Source organism: Somniosus microcephalus, chromosome 10 (assembly GCF_052327205.1).
Source record: "Somniosus microcephalus isolate GS21.2 chromosome 10, FLI_Smic_1.0, whole genome shotgun sequence".
Taxonomy (NCBI): domain Eukaryota; kingdom Metazoa; phylum Chordata; class Chondrichthyes; order Squaliformes; family Somniosidae; genus Somniosus; species Somniosus microcephalus.
The window spans coordinates 147,931,901-147,949,096 of NC_140996.1; the positions used below are offsets into that span (position 1 = coordinate 147,931,901).

At 48.0% G+C, this 17,196-nt stretch overlaps 1 protein-coding gene across 2 annotated transcripts in view; it reads right to left on the reverse strand.

Moving 5' to 3' along the window:
* Positions 1–15,533, reverse strand: part of creg2 (cellular repressor of E1A-stimulated genes 2) — a 52,719-nt gene extending 37,186 nt beyond the window's left edge. Inside the window, exon 1 of one of the 2 annotated variants that reach the window (XM_085998943.1) lies at positions 15,015–15,533. In XM_085998943.1, the coding sequence (XP_085855069.1) occupies positions 15,015–15,443 (429 nt within the window). In that variant the 5' untranslated portion in view covers positions 15,444–15,533. The remainder of the gene's footprint in view (positions 1–15,014) is intronic. The other variant, XM_085998944.1, reaches the window with a different exon arrangement.
* Positions 15,534–17,196: the final 1,663 nt, after the last annotated feature.

Consider the following 17,196-nt stretch of genomic DNA (forward strand, 5'->3'; position numbering starts at 1 on the left):
TGCAGCAATTCGCCAAGGCGTCTTCGGCAGCACCTCCCAAACCCGCGACCTCTATCACCTAGAAGGACAAGGGCAGCAGGCACATGGGAACACCACCACCTACAAGTTCCCCATCAAGTCACACACCATCCTGACTTAGATGCAACTTAGCCAGGTACTGAATTTACATGCCACACATTCTTTCACAATCGCTGGGTCAAAATCCTGGAACTCCCTCCCTAACAGCACTGTGGGAGTACCTTCACCACACGGACTGCAGCGGTTCAAGAAGGCGGCTTACCACCACCTTCTCAAGGGCAATTAAGGATGGGCAATAAATGCTGACCTTGCCAGCGATGCCCACATCCCATAAACAAATTAAAAAAAAACTCCCAATTGCAGTCTGCCACTGCATAAGTGCAGGTGGAGCAGTCTTTGGTGGGTCCCTCAGGGGCTAAGAAACCCAGAGGGGGTTTGCCAAAAGCATCTCAGCAGTCAGGGCAGGGCAGGGATCTGAGCAGCCAACTGAAACCACACAGGATGCACCAAGTAGAAGCAGTGGGAAGCTTATGTTCAAGAAATTGTAAATCACCAAGTGTACGCACATGGGTGTTTTATAATGTCACATACAATTTATTGATTAGCACCACTTCCATGTCTTGCCCATTATTGCGTCTCGAGGGCCAACTCGTCCTTTCATTTGTTTCATGATGAATGCCAATAGATGACAGGATCCATTGGCGGATTTGCAATGGGTGGATGAGCGGTTGAAGGACTGTTTAGTGCAGGAGTGGGTGGGGATTTGGTCCTAATGGTCGGCGCAGACCGTAGGATTTCATTTCTTATGTTTTACATTCGGTGAACCTTCATGATATTAGCGCATCCCGGCAGCAATGTAAGCGACAGGTCTGGCGATAAGTGTCCAATCCATCCTCTGCTTCTCCTCTATGTTCTCCTCATCCGAAGATGAGCCCCTTCGTCCGCCTCCACCTGCAATCCTCCCTGCTGAGCAATGTTGTGCAGGACGCAGCACACCACTATGATTCTGGGCCCCCTCACTGGTAAGTACTGAAGGGCGCCACCAGACCTATCTAGGTACCTGAAGCGCATCTTTAACATGCCAATGGCTTGCTCTATGGCACACCTGATGGTCACGTAGCTCTCATAGCTCTCCTGCACCTCATTGTGGGGTTCCTCACAGGTGTCATGAGGCAAGTTTGAAGGGGGTATCCCCTGTTGTCTTTGAGCCAGCCCTCAAGTCTGCTTCCTGGAATGAAAAGTCTGGAATGTTGGACTGCTGCAGTATGAATGCATCATGACAGCTCTTAGGGAATCTGGCGCAGACCTGCATGAACCTCTTCTTGTGGTTGCACATCAGCTGCTTATCAATGGATGAATATTCCTTGTGGTTTATAAAAACTCCTGGTTGTTGTGGTGGTGCTCAGATTGTCATGTGTGTCCTGTCGATAGCAATCTGTACCTGGTGGAATCTTGCCAGAGAGGAAACAATCCATCCGTCACCTGCCTTATGCATTTATGTGCAGTGGACTGCGAAATACTGGAATGTCTCTGGTAGCGCCCTGGAAGGACCCAGAGGTAAAAAAGTTGAGGGCGGTGGTGACCTTCACAGTCACTGGTAATGCATGTCCGCTACGTCCAGCAGGGAGCAGGTCCTCCTCTAGGAGGCTACAGATGTCTGTCAGCACCTGACATGACAACCTCAGCCTGTGGAAGCGCTGCTCTTCCGAGAGGTCAAGGAAGCTGAGCGTCTGTCTGTAAACCCTGTGACATGGGTAGTGCCTTCTGCGACCTCGGCACCTCTCCTATGCACTTCCCTGCTGTGCACCTTTCTCCTGTCTCTCAAGTGTATCTGCTGATCTCACCACAGCACATCGTCGCTGATGTGGATAGTGATGGTCCTCCTCTTCCGATGTGCTGTCAAACACATCCAATGCGCCTCCCATCCTGAAGTTGTCAGTTTGAAAGCCTCCAAAGTTCAGAAAAAACTGTATGAACACAAGAACTCTCTGCCAAACATTTGCCAGAGGGAAATGAGACACCAGCTGTACTAAGTGAGCTTTTATTCAGATGGGACAGTCACAAGTTTAAATACCCACCTGAACTGCGGCTCAATTTCACTGGTCAGTTTCCTTATCCCCAGGAAGCCCATGCTGGAGACGTTAAAACTAAGTCCAAGTTAAATTCAATTTAAAAACACCTCATTAACGTCTCCTAAGGACGCTAATTGCACCAATAACTACCCGCCTGCACTAATTAAAGCCCTGACTTTGGCGAGTAGGTTAATTACAGGCATCCAAACGCGCCTTTGTTAAACCCAGAAGTGGGCACGTTGGAGTCGCAATCAAAAAATCTATTATTTTAACTCCCCACCTGCCACCAACCCATCCGTTCTTGGGTTAAAATTATTGCCCATCCGCCCCCCCGGCGGCCCCATGTCTTAGTAAAGCAGTCAGTAGAAACCATGGAGGAAAAAGCAATAAATAAATTGTACAACAAATCGATGCAGTAGCCAGTTTCAGTGCCAGTTTTATGGGTTAGTTTCAGTAAATTCTGAGCCATGGCATAGGTGTTTACCTGCACTTTCTAGCAGCTGATTACACAGCAACATTAGTATTAGGCCTCAGAATAAGATATCTGGTTATTCTTCAGGTTGAGAAATAGCGCACGGCATGGGAGTAGGGAATAAAAGGAGTGGGAGAACTTGAGAGTCTGAATACAACGAAAATTAAAGATCAATTTGAAGACTGAGGCTGGGTTGGGAAAATACATGAGTAAAGTGGATTGAGGATATAATCAGGCGCAGGTGTGATGTCCTCGAGTGGAAAATCTTGCTGATACTGTCTAGGCTCACACATGAACTGTCGATCCACAATTCATCACCTCAGGAGAGAAGAGAAGGGGTGAAAATTGAGAGAAAAATATTGTGCCAAGGAACATTTTCAGTAGCACTGTGGCACTGTGCCATTCTGCTCAAGAGCATAGTAATACCAGGCCTTGAAGTGTTGCGATTGCATTTCAGACAACTGACTAGACCTAGCCAATGTTAATGAAGCATAACAGAATATTCAGGTCATAATGAAGATTTTTGAATTAACTCTACATTTCAGCTATGAACAGATTGTGAGTGGAAGGGAGTGAACATTTCCTTTCCTGTTCCTATTACTAGAGCTTTGGGTGGTCAGTATAAATTTATGAAGCACAGATCAGACAGGTGGACAAAGCATATGGTCGAGTCTGTCCAGATGCAAGCTGCATAAAAACAGCAATGCCTGAGTAAATGAGCTAAACCAGAATCACAATCCGCATATCAACAAATGGAAATATTGCAGATAGGATTAAAATATTCAACTCCCAATTATGATAAAAATGAAGCATTTGTATCTAAGATTTAGCATGGTATTGGCTGCTTCAATTGTTTCACAATTAAAATCCAGCTTCACTCACACTTTGGTTTAAGCAGGCATCCGAGGGTGGGGGTCAAGCCATTCAATTAGTAACCTCTTTTGGGTTTAACAGACTGTTATTTAGATCTGTTTGGCCTCTATAATTTTGTGGAAAGTATTTCTCAGCATGGCTGGCTGAAATTGGACAGTCTGTGTGACATTACCAATGTGCTAAGTAGATCAGATTAATGACAGATCTGGCAGGCTAATACTAGGCATCTAGGAATTGTGCATCATCATGAGCAGCTGAATTATATGCCACCACAATCTGGAACCTTATGGCCCAGCCAATGCTCCCAATAATTTCTTTTGTGTGCACGGCCCCTTTAAGGGGCTGCTGGCCCATTCACAATACCGCGCATGCACGGTTCTTCCCCATTGAAAAGTCGGCGAGCTGGCAGCGCAGGAGGTCCAGAGAGCTGCACGACTGCACAGCTTACAGGGAACATCAGGCCCAGCATATCCATCACTCCATGATCACCACCAAGCCACAGGATCAACCCTGGTTCAATGCAAAGTGCACAAGGGTGTGCTTGGAGCAGCACCTTAGAATGAGGTACAAACCTAGTGAAGCTACTACATAGGCTACCTGCATTCTAAATGCCAAAAACAGTAGGCTAATGGCAGAGCTAAGCGATCCAACAACCAACATATTACAGCAAAGCTCTGTAGCCCTACCAAATCCAGTCGGGAATGGTGGTGGACAACCAGGCAATTACATGAGGAGGCGGCTCCATGCACATTCCCATCCTCAACCATGGTGCAAGAAACAAGTCTGAAGTGTTTGCTGGTGTCTTCAGGCTAAAAGTGCCAAGTGGACAATCATACTCAGCCTCCTCCTGAGGTCACTACATCATAGATACCAGTGTCCAGCCAATTCAGTTCACTCCATGTGACATTAAGAAACAGCCGAGTGCACTGGACTAGAAAAGGCCACACGTCTTGACAACATCCTGGCAGCAGTGAAGACCTGTGCACCAGAACTAGCTACTCCCTTAACCAAGCTGTGCAGCTATGGCACTGACTATCTGACAACTCCTCCAATAATGAAGCAGCCCATGACAATGGCTGACAAGTGTCAGGCAATATTCGCACGAGAGTCAGGTAATAACCATCTGGATCAGGAGAAAGCCCAGCATCTTCATTTGACATTCAACAGCACCACCACTGCCAAGTTCTCCACCATCAACACCTGGGAGAAGGCGGGGGGGTGGGGGGTCACCATCGGCCAAAAGCTTAATTAGATTAGCCATATCAACACCATGACTACAATAACAAGACAGAGGCTGGGTACTCTATGATGAGTGGCTCACCTCCTGACCCATCAAAGCCTGTCCATCAATATTCCCGTTAAGCTGTGCAGCCACGCAGCGGTCTGGAGGTCCCGCGCTGGCCGGTCACTGGCTTTTCAATGGACAAACCGCGCATGCGCGGAAATTTGAATGGGCCACACACACAAAAAAAATTAGATGGAACATCACTGACCATCATCTGCAAGTCTCAAGTTCTAAGTGTCACAGAAAACTCACCACCAGCCTGTATGGGCACAGCTGTAATAACACCCAAGAAGGGCAGAGCAGTTTGCTTGTCCTCTGCCACTGGACTCAATATTCACCACCAGTGCACCGTGGCTGCAGTATGTATGATCTACAGGTTGCACTGCAGCAACTCACCAAGGTTACTTCAATAGCACCTCCCTTCCCTGTGACCTCTACCACCGAGAAGCATAAGAGCAGCAATGTCCTGGGAACACCATCACCTGCAAGGTCCACTCCAAGTCACACACCATCCTGACTTGGACATATATCACCATTCATCATCGCTGGGTCAATATCTTGGAATTCCTTATCCATCACCATCACAAGGACTGCAGTCATTCAAGAGGGCCCAGTACCACCTTCTCATGGCAACTAGGGATGGATAATAAATGCATTCATGCCAGCATCAACAACATCCTGAGAACAAATATAAAAAAGCCTGCTTGGCTCAAATTGCAGACGGTCTAAAGCCTCTGAAGAGAGGACGTCAGGCCAGATAGCTTCTGTAGATGGCAATAAAAAGGAGCTGCTGTGTAAGAACATTGCCAGTTAGCCCCAATTTTAACCCCCCCCCCCTGCACCCGACAAACATGGAATATGTGAGGGACTAAAATTGCGGCAACTCGCCGCCATTTTTGCTGCCGGATCTCGCTACATGGCGGTCAGGGCTTCATAAATATTCAAAAGTCGGGGACCGATGATGCGATCACAGTGCCGTCTATACCCAGGAAAGCTGCCGCGGATTGAAACCAGGGCCAGAAGAGGCCCACATAACTTATGTTTTATATTTTTTAAAGATTTCCTTGTGGTCCAGGAGGAGCAGGGATTCTTGGGCCTCCCCTGCCCTGGGCTTCCCTTCCCATTCCTGCAATCACCTGGAACCTCTCCCCGTCACTTCCCTTGCCAGAGACCATTTCCTTGGGACCCCGGCCGCAAAATTTCCTGCTTCCTCCCGCTGGTAGCCGTGGCATCATTCCCACCGGTTTTGGGCAGGAGTACAATGGTGTTGAGGCCCGAGGGTTAGAATGGCCTGGGCCTCTTGCCGCCACCGGCTGTGCAAGCTTCTTGCTCACCCTGCACCGTCCTCCCAAGTTAACATCGGGGCTTTAATAACTACTGCAAAATATATGTATTGTTACTGCCACTATTCCCTTGTTTGGTTAGTGTTTAATAAATTTGCTTCGTAGTTAAAAGCAAAGTCAAAGTCTAGCGCAGTGTTATTCTGCCACCTTCCAAAGACAACATGGATCATGTGCGATCACATGATAAAGTGAAAGTGTGTAGATCAGTAGAAACACCCCAGAAACATTTTGTAAGGCAAATGGGTCAGTTCCACTGAAATTGGGATCCACAATAGGAATATGAGGATTGGATTCACAATTAAGAACTAATGTGCATGAGATATGATGATAATCAGGGAACAAAAGTGGACTGTGTACTGACAGTGCCAGCCTATGAATACAGACAAAGATTTTGGAACGGAAAAGCATTTCCTTATTTGCATTCACTGGGGGGTCAATCCTATTTTCTTACACAGATAGAACCTGTTATAGATGATATTCAGCAACTCTGAGTTAGTCACCACACAGTTCTGCTCAACAGTGACCTTTTAAGCCATTTCATTTTACGTTATTGTGATAACTAGTTGTGCATCATGCTTTTGTGCAATAGGATGTAATTTTGTTTTTAAACAGGTTAATGCCATTATTATCTATGTGGGTAATTAATGGTAGTGTTCCTTCCTACATGTGGACTTGTTTAGTATCCAAGGCTTTGACCAACATAAAATATATTTAATAACTTACCAGCAAAACATAAATTTAATAGAAATGTAAGCAAATTAGATAGTACTATCCGATATTTCCATTATGTTTGAGGACAATAATCAATTGTGTAATATAACTGGGCAATATTGTTTTATTCTCTAATAATTCAATTATTTTCTGCTACCAATCATTGAAAACTATGAAATACTGGGGACAAACTAGTTTTCAAAATGGATATTAGTCAGTTGTATGTGAGACTGGAGCTGAAAGGTAATAATTTGCATAACTAATTTGTGGTGAACCACTGTTTGTATTCCTGTTTGTATTCCACTGTGTACATGCCTCGGCTGACTCCTCCCACAGGTCCTAGTATAAAGGTGACTGCTCCCCAGCCCTTGTATCCTGGGCCTGTCGACCACTCGAGGCAGACCTCCATTCTGTTGTTAATAAAAGCCTTTAGTTACTCTTCTAACTCTCGGTCTTTTATGAGTAATTGATAGCGCATCAATTTTATTAACAACATTTTTATAATGGAGAAGATCCTCACACCAGCATGCCTGGACTTAGATCATCGGGAGGCGGACTCATCCACCAAGTTTACTCACTGGCTTAAGTGTTTCGAAAAATTCCTGACCGCCTCCGAAGCAATCAAATCGGACGAGGACAAACTGGATGTCCTGACCTCCAAAGTGAACCACCGAGTGTACTCGGTCATCCAAGACGCGACCTCGTACGCGGACGCTATCAAGCTCCTCAAGGACCAGTACACGCGCCCAGTGAACGAAGTGTACGCCAGGCACCTTCTGGGGAGTCGTAAACAACAACCTGGGGAATCGACCGTGGAATACCTTCAGGCACTGTCTGTGCTTGGCCGGGCCTGTGGTTGTAAGGATGTAAAAGCCGCCGTGTACACAGAGGAACTTATCCGGGACGCTTTTGTAGCGGGCCACAGATCCAATTACACCCGACAGCGACTGTTGGAGCAGAGTAACCTCGACCTCAACAAGGCCTCTGAACTCGCACTATCGTTGGATGCAGCCTACCAGGGCATGGATGCCTACTCCTCTGCACCGTGGACGCCGTGGGGAATGACAGCCTGGGACACGGTAGGACCGCCTCATAGCGCCGTGCCACCCCAGCCACACCCCAACAACGGCCCAACTACCGCAGCAGTGTCCCAAGGCCAGACAGCAGTGCCCCAAGGCCAGAAATGCTACTTCTGTGGCCAGGCAAAACACCCCAGAGCGCGCTGCCCGGCGAAAAACGCGATCTGCTCGGGCTGCGGGAAGAAGGGACACTACGCTAGCGTCTGCAGGGCCAAAGCCACCCCGAACCCCAGCAGCGCCGCGTGTGGGCCATGCGGGCCGCCATCTTGGACCTCCCCGGCCATGTGCGAATCACCGGTACAGCAGCCATTTTGGACGCCTCCAGCCACATGGGGATCATGGACGCCGCCATCTTGGACGACAGCCGGGACGCAGCAGGCCCCCGACACCGCCTCATCTGATACCCGCAGCGACACACCGACCCCTATGCTGGCATCCGTTACACTGGACCAAGCGAGACCGCACCAACTGGCCAGTTCCACAATGGACATTAAGGTAAATGGTCACGATACAATCTGCCTTTTTGACTCTGGGAGCACGGAGAGCTTCATCCACCCCGACACGGTGCGGCGTTGCTCTCTCCCAGTCCTGCCTGCACAACAGCGGATTTCTATGGCCTCCGAGTCCCAGTCGGCGGACATCGGCGGCTACTGCGTGGTGACACTCGTAGTAGACGGGACCGTGTACGATCATTTTAAACTTCTGGTCCTGCCTGACCTCTGCGCTGCCGTCCTGCTGGGGTTAGATTTTCAGTGCCACCTTAAAAGTGTTACGATGGCGTACGGTGGACCCCTACCCCCACTCACAGTCCGCAGCCAGCAGCTTCCAAATTGCCCGCCGCGCACCAGGTGCAACCTCTCCACACTCAGAGTCACCCCCCCACCACTGTTTGCTAACCTCACCCCCGACTGTAAGCCCATCGCCACAAAGAGCAGGCGATACAGTGCCGGGGACAGGGTTTTCATTAAAACCGAAGTGGAGCGGCTCCTGAAAGAAGGGATTATTGAGGGCAGCACCAGCCCCTGGCGAGCCCAGGTTGTGGTCGTTAAGACCGGCGAGAAGCAGCGCCTGGTCATCGACTACAGCCAGACAATAAATCGCTACACCCTGCTGGACGCCTACCCACTCCCCCGTATAGCTGATATGGTCAACCAGATCGCGCAGTACCGCGTCTTCTCGACCATTGACCTGAAATCAGCGTACCACCAGCTCCCCATCCGCCCTGAGGACCGCCAGTACACTGCCTTTGAGGCAAACGGCCGCCTCTATCACTTCCTTAGGGTTCCCTTTGGCGTCACCAACGGGGTCTCCGTCTTCCAAAGGGAGATGGACCGGATGGTAGATCAAAATGCGTTGCAGGCCACTTTCCCATATCTGGACAATGTGACCATCTGCGGCCGTGACTTGCAGGACCATGACGCAAACCTCGAAAAATTCCTCCGCACCGCCCAACTCCTAAACCTGACATATAACAAGGAGAAGTGCATATTCCGCACAAACCGCCTCGCCATCCTTGGCTGTGTTGTGGAACACGGAGTCATCGGCCCCGACCCCGACCGGATGCGTCCCCTTATGGAACTTCCACTGCCCCACTGCCTCAAGGCCCTGAAGAGGTGCCTAGGGTTTTTCTCCTATTACGCCCAGTGGGTCCCCTACTATGCGGACAAGGCCCGTCCGCTGATCAAGTCCACCTCTTTTCCCTTGACGGCAGAGGCCCGCTTAGCCTTCCACCGTATCAAGGAGGACATTGCCAAAGCCACCATGCACGCAGTGGACGAATCCATCCCCTTCCAGGTGGAAAGCGACGCGTCCGACTTTGCCCTGGCCGCTACCCTCAATCAGGCGGGGAGACCCGTGGCCTTCTTTTCACGAACCCTCCAAGGCCCGGAGACCAGACACTCCGCTGTTGAGAAGGAGGCCCAGGCGATTGTGGAGGCTGTGCGTCATTGGAGGCACTACCTGGCCGGAAAACGATTTACCCTGCTCACTGACCAGCGTTCAGTTGCTTTTATGTTTAACAACAAGCAGAGGGGCAAAATCAAAAATGACAAGATCTTGAGGTGGAGAATCGAACTTTCCACCTACAACTACGAGATCTTGTACCGGCCCGGGAAGCTAAATGAACCCCCGGATGCGCTATCGCGTGGCACCTGCGCCAGCGCGCAGATCGATAGACTACGGGTCCTCCACAATGACCTCTGCCACCCGGGGGTCACCAGGTTCTTCCACCTCATCAAGGCCCGCAACCTGCCTTACTCTATTGAGGAGGTCAGGACCATGACCAGGAACTGCCAAGTCTGCGCTGAGTGCAAACCGCACTTTTATAGACCAGACAGGGCCCACCTGATAAAAGCCACTCGCCCCTTCGAGCGCCTGAGCGTTGATTTTAAAGGGCCTCTCCCCTCCTCCGACCGCAATGTGTACTTCCTCAATATTATTGATGAGTACTCCCGTTTCCCGTTCGCCTTCCCCTGCCCGGACATGACCAGTGCCACGGTCATTAAATGTCTGAACAACCTCTTCACCCTGTTCGGCTTCCCCAGCTATATCCATACCGACCGGGGCTCATCGTTTATGAGCGACGAACTCCGTCAGTACCTGCTAACTAGGGGTATTGCCACAAGCAGGACCACCAGTTACAACCCCCGGGGGAACGGACAGGTGGAAAGAGAAAATGCGACAGTTTGGAAGGCCGTCCTGCTAGCCTTAAAGTCTAGGGGCCTTCCAACCCCCCGCTGGCAGGATGTGCTCCCCGATGCGCTCCACTCTATTCGGTCACTGCTCTGCACTGCCACTAACGCCACCCCTCATGAGAAAATGTTTGTCTTCCCAAGGAAGTCCACATCGGGGACATCGCTACCGCCATGGCTGACGTCCCCAGGGCCGGTCCTACTGAGAAGACACGTGAAGACCCATAAAACGGACCCCCTGGTCGAGAGGGTCGACCTCCTCCACGCCAACCCCCAGTATGCTTACATCGCATACCCGGACGGGCGGGAGGACACAGTCTCCATAAGAGACCTTGCACCCTCGGGGACCGCAGTAACCCACTACCCACTACCACCCCCCCCCACGATCCGATATCCAGCCCCAGCAGACGGCAGGCCTGGGCCCCGCGACCCGCTCGACATCTACGAGGACGACACGCCTGTGCCACAGCCTACGCTGGACTCGACGCTGGAAGCTTCACTACCCCTGCCGTCGCCACGCCGATCACAGCGGCAGACAAGACCTCCGGAGAGACTCCAATACACTAACTTTTAATACACTTCACCCCGCCGGACTCAATTTTAAACAAGGGGTGAATGTGGTAAACCACTGTTTGTATTCCTGTTTGTCCTGTTTGTATTCCACTGTGTACATGCCTGGACATGCCTCGGCTGACTCCTCCCACAGGTCCTAGTATAAAGGTGACTGCTCCCCAGCCCTTGTATCCTGGGCCTGTCGACCACTCGAGGCAGACCTCCATTCTGTTGTTAATAAAAGCCTTTAGTTACTCTTCTAACTCTCGGTCTTTTATGAGTAATTGATAGCGCATCATAATTATGATGCTTCACAAAGCAGCACTTAACAGAGAAATGTTCAAAAAAGGATTGTTGCTCTCTGCACAGAGTCCAGATTGTTGTCTACAAGTAGGTGTTGTCTCAGCACTGTATCCCACTGTTACCTGAATCATGTGCCACAGCAATAAGTTGCCCAAGGTTACAATAAAATAAATAGCAACTAGAGTTGAACAAACACTGAAGCAAGAATTCAAATATAACTGGACATACCAATGCTCTTATCCTTGTGTAATATTTAACCTGAAATGTAAGCAATGCTCACAAAAACTCTTGTGAAAATTATTGGTGCAGAAATCACTCAAAATACCACAAGGAGAAAGCACAAGCAGATAGCCAAATATCACTGTAAGCCAAAAGGTCATGATTTTTCTTTTTCTGTAAAATATATTTCTACAATTTTAGTGCTTACCTGCTAGTTTAAATATGCATTTTCCCTCATTGCACGACTATGGATTAATATCTGGTGCATAATGAAGCTGGAATCTGCACATATTAGATCTGCGCACCGCCCCCCCATTTTTCTTAATTATCCATTATCGAACACCACTGTGGTCCCAACATATTGCATCACAAAGTAATGGAACATAAGTTTGAGCCTGTGCTACTCCATGTTGTGAGCTCAACTGTGCTATTCACTTTTCCCATGAAGAGACAGGGAAAAAACACATGAAAGGGCTCTTGTGCTCCTCCGTGTGGCCAGACATAAAGCATAATTGGAGACTTGGCAGTTTTTTGTTTTATTCAGTAGGTTGGATAATATATACAACATGGAGAGGCTCAAAGCATAGAAAAATCTAAAAACATTTAAAAAAATTTTTAAATAATTATATTTTATTCATAACAGTCACTAAGTTTATTTTGAAAAATATAAACTTTATGAATGCCTAGAACCAGGATAAGAAATGACAATAAAAGTTCTGATAAAGGATCTCGGCCAAAACCTTACCTTGTTTTTCCTTTCCCATGGTGACTAACCTGCTGTGTACTTCCACTATTTTGTTTTCATTAAACAAATTGATGCCTAACTGCAGTTATTTATCTTTTAACAATCTACATCATGATTTCTTTCTGCGGAAGTTACAACCCAAGTGGACTGTGGTAAATCTTACCATGTTGTGTAGTAAGACTTAAAAAAACACTTTGATAAAGTTCCACACAAAAGGCTACTAGTTCAGCTCAAAGCTGTGGGGATTCAGGGTCCATGCTGTGAATGGACTGGTTGAATGGTAGGAAACAATGAGTACTCATTAGAGGAGTTATGTCAGGGGGAGGGGTCAAGGTTGGAGTTGGGTGTCCCAGGGCTAGGTGCTGGGTCATCATTTATATAAATGACCTGGATTCAGAAACTCAATGAAACGTGGATAAATTTGCATAATACCAAACTAAGGAGGGCCAGTGAAATCGGAAGAGGAAGCGCAGAAATTGTAGAATGAGTGGATTAAGATACTGTACGTAAGTGGTCAGAACAATGGCAGATGAAATTTAACGCAGACAAATGTAAAGTGCTACACATAGGAACAAAAACTAGACAACATGCATACTCCAGAATGGTTGAAAATCTACAGATGAAGTTGAAAGAGACCTAGGAGTTCTGGCAGGATCAATGTTCAGCATATCCAACCAATGCAATCAACAAAGCCAACAGCATGTTACATAGCCAAAACTGTAGAATACAAGTCAGTATATAAACCATGATCAGACAATACAGTGCTCTTGGCAGAGGAACATGGGGCAGGAGCTCTCTGTAGGATCTCATGGGTGGACTCGAATCTGAATCCATCTCCTTCATCTCCCTCCTCATCAACATAGTTCACATGGAGATAGTAGTGTCTCTGTTCTTCCTCCTCCTCATGATCATCTTCCTCCTTCTGTGTGCCCCCCTCCCCCTTCCCCGGCTGCAGGAAAGGAGAATAGAAGCTAAAAATTGAATTACCCCCTTGGGATTAAGGGAACAGAGAAGGTGTGGAAGCTTGTGTCTGTGCAGTGCTTCACAGCGATGCCAGGGTGATAGCATAAATGCTCAGTTACTAGCCTGGCACGAGCAATATACCCCCGACCTCACCATCTCCCACAGCAAAAGCAGAGTGCCTCTGCATGAGTTCCATGGCCTTCTCTTCGTAGCGCGTGAGGTATTTAAGTTTAGGGATGCCGCCACTGGTACCCTTCTTGTCACGGGCATTGTGCACCAATTTCTCCTGCAACAACATTGAGTAAATTGAAGGCTAGTAGCTGAGGAATTTGTGCCAAGTGCCATGGGAGAGTTGATGTAAGAAATGTGGTGGCATCAGCCTTTTGAAGGAGAGGAAGGAATTTTAAAGTTGTGCATGCAACTATTTGCTGTTAGAGGAGATGGGTAACCATACTGTTAGATCACGAGTTAGTGCCTCCCCTTCCTTAACCAGAGTTCATTGTGAAGAGTTGTACAGTTGTTACTTTTAGAGGGTGAAGTGTGTACTGGCACCCAGGGTGCTCAAGAAAGAAAAGGGAGAATGGCCGTGTGTTACATTGCCTGCCCTGGACAGGTCACTGAACTTTTTGCAGCACTATTCTGCAGCCCGGAGAGTGAGAGTTGGCATCAGTGGCACTGGCAACTCTGTCCAGGCAGCACAAGCAATATTTCTAGCAGGTTTGCTGCCACAGACACCCAGCAGTCTGTGTCTCCTGATCTCAATTTCCTCAGGAGTGTTTGCAGGTCAGACTGTGAAATTGTGGCATCTTCTTCTCTGCCTGTGTGCCATGCCCTGGTCCCTTGTTTGGCTTTCTGTGCCAACTGATCCTGTGTTAGACATTCTTGAAAAGTGGCACAAAAAGATTCATGAGATATGCAGTCAAGCTAGCTGACAGTCAAATAAGTGAGTCAAACACTGTTGTTTACTTACCTGCTGCATGCCCACACTGCTCTTGCAATCTTCAGCCAGAACTGGCTTTTTAAAAGCTGCACTCTTCATTTTATACACCCCAGCAGATTACACTCGTTTTATACAGGGTTTATGCAAATCATTACTCCAATCGATATACAAATGAGCTGGCCCAGGAAAACTCTTGCATAATTACTCTCCAGACCATCAGCAAGATCAAATATTTTTCCAAGGCATAAAAACAGTGCAATTCGCCATGCTGAAATCCCCCCCGCCTCCCCCAGTGTTGCGCCCACAATATACTTGTACCTGGGGCACGTGCCAGAAAAATCAGCCTCTATATCTGCTTCTGGTTGGGGTAATGTCGGCCCACCATGGATCACATCACTGAATACCTAGCTTGAAAACTTGGTAGAAGTGACCACTGTTTTTCTTTAATGATATTTCCTTCAAGGTGTGGTGTATAATTCTCCTGGGAACCTTACACTGTTGGAAACCAATACCTGGTTTTGTTGCAGTGCAAGCTGAGTACTGAGTTACAGTACTCAAACAGTACTGATCACACTACTCAACATTATAAAAAGGGGGAAACATTCCTTAAAAGTTATTACAGTCATTTCGACACAGCGTGGTCACTGCTACACCTAGCAGCATGGTCTTACTATTTGAAACCTATTCATACAGCAATAAAACTGCCTCAGTAGTAAAGGGTGCAAAGCCCTGGATGCTGCCTGCAGTACCTTGTCCAGAGTGGAGAGTGTGGCCAAGAAGCCCCAGTTGGTGGAATGGACCATGCAGCGGGCGATTCGCGCCTTCTCCTGGTGAGGCGGCTCAGAGGGGATCTGCTCGGAACCCTTCACACTCAACCCTTCTCTCCGGTAAGAAAACATCCTGGAGGGGAAGCTGAGGACCTCTTTCGGACTCGGCAGCTCGGCCATGGTCCTGCCGTCTCCATCCTCCTCTTGGTAGACGGCGGCGGGGTAGGACGCTTTCCAGATGCTGCTGCTCTCGAAGAGGCGGTTGGGCAGCACATCCACCTCCTCCTCGGTGGACACCGCTTCCTCCTGGTTGGTGACTGCCCAGGACACCGAGTTGACGATCACGTAGCCGCTGCTGCAGTGCACCACCCAACCCAACAAAACAAGTGAAAGCAGAGACAACACGGCCATGGCGCCTCCAACAAGGAGATCTTGCTCACCAGCGCGCCTGGACGTAAACAGTCTCTTTCAATAAAACACCTTAAAAACCCCAAGCTAGGCTGTAATTCAAAGCAGCACCATCTGCCGGTGAAGGCAAGGCGCACTCTGGCTTCTCCCACTCTTGGCATCTTTCAATTAGCAGCGCCTCACATTCAAATCGACCGCTTAGAAAGAGTTATAATTAAAGAGAGAATTGTTGTCATTGGAAATGTACCTGGCAATCCTTTTCTCCTGTTCTTTTTTCTTTTGCCAATCATGTGGTAAAACGACTTATTTTGCATCAAGATTACTCACCGTGGCAAAAACTACATCTGCAAAGAAAATGGGACGCCCTTCTCTTAGAATGGGAACAAGTTTCCTCTAATATTTAATATATATATATATATTTGCTTAAAACGAAAGGATAGTATTATGTCCGTGTATAATTGAGACACGGACTGCAGGAGTTGATTATAACAAGTCTTTACTGAATGGAGACAACCTGGAAACTGAAACTACAGAAGCCTGCTAGGGCCTTTTATACAGGGGTGGTGACTGCCGGTACTGCAGTCTGAGACCAGTTATTCCCTTAAAGGTACATACACAACAATTCCCCTTTTAGATAAACAGCACATAACATTCATTTAACAACGAAATAATAACTAATTACAATTACGGTTGCTAGATACATTGGTTGAAGTTAAGCAATTATAAGTTCAGTCTTTGAGGAGGCTTCCTGATTCTGTCTGGATAACGCCTCTTTGGGATATCAGGTTCTTCTGGCATGGTTGAGTCGGGAGCAATGTCGTTGTTTGGTTTGTCTGCTTCCAATATCACCGATTCTGCAGTAGATGCAATTGGTACTTCGGTTTCATCGCCAGGTGTATCAAATCGTGGTGTGGAGTTGACGTTTTCCAGTGACTCTAGAATCTGGTCAGCATGGCGTCTTACAATGCTCTCTCCAATGTCCACGGTATACATTAGAGGTCCTTGCCATGTACAGATCGTTCCTGGCTGCCATTTCTCTGTGCGGTAGTCCCGGGCCAAAACTGGTTGACCTATCTTAAAACTCCTGGCCGGCCTTTCATTCATATTCTGAAACTGCCTGTTCTCCACATCTCTTCTGATGTTTGGCTTAACCAAATCCAAGCGGCATCGTAGTCTTCGATTGAAGAACATCATGACTGGAGTTTGGTTGGTAACCACATGTGTCGCATTCCGGTAGGCAAACAAGAAGTTATCCACCTTGTGTTGTAGGGGCATGTCTTCATTACACATTGCCTTGATAGCCTTCTTGAATGTTTGCACGAACCTCTCGGCCAATCCATTGGTGGCTGGATGATATGGGGCGGATGTGTAATGCTTAACACCATTGTTCTTTAAGAACCTCCGGAACTCTTCAGACACAAACTGTGGTCCATTGTCGGAGCAAATCTGTTCAGGCAGCCCATTTCTGGCGAATATGGTTCGTAAGACTGTGATAGTTTTTCTGTGGTGGTTGAGGACATTTTTATTACCTCTGGCCACTTTGAATGTGCATCCACCGCAATTAAAAACATCGAGTCCATAAATGGACCAGCAAAATCAATGTGCACCCTTTGCCATGGAGATGAGGGCCACTCCCATGGATGTAGAGGGGTTTGTGGTGGGGCGTTTTGGACCTTCTGGCATCCTGTACAGCTCTTGGTCATCTCTTCGATTTCTCTATCGATTCCCGGCCACCACACAAACGCTCTGGCTAAGT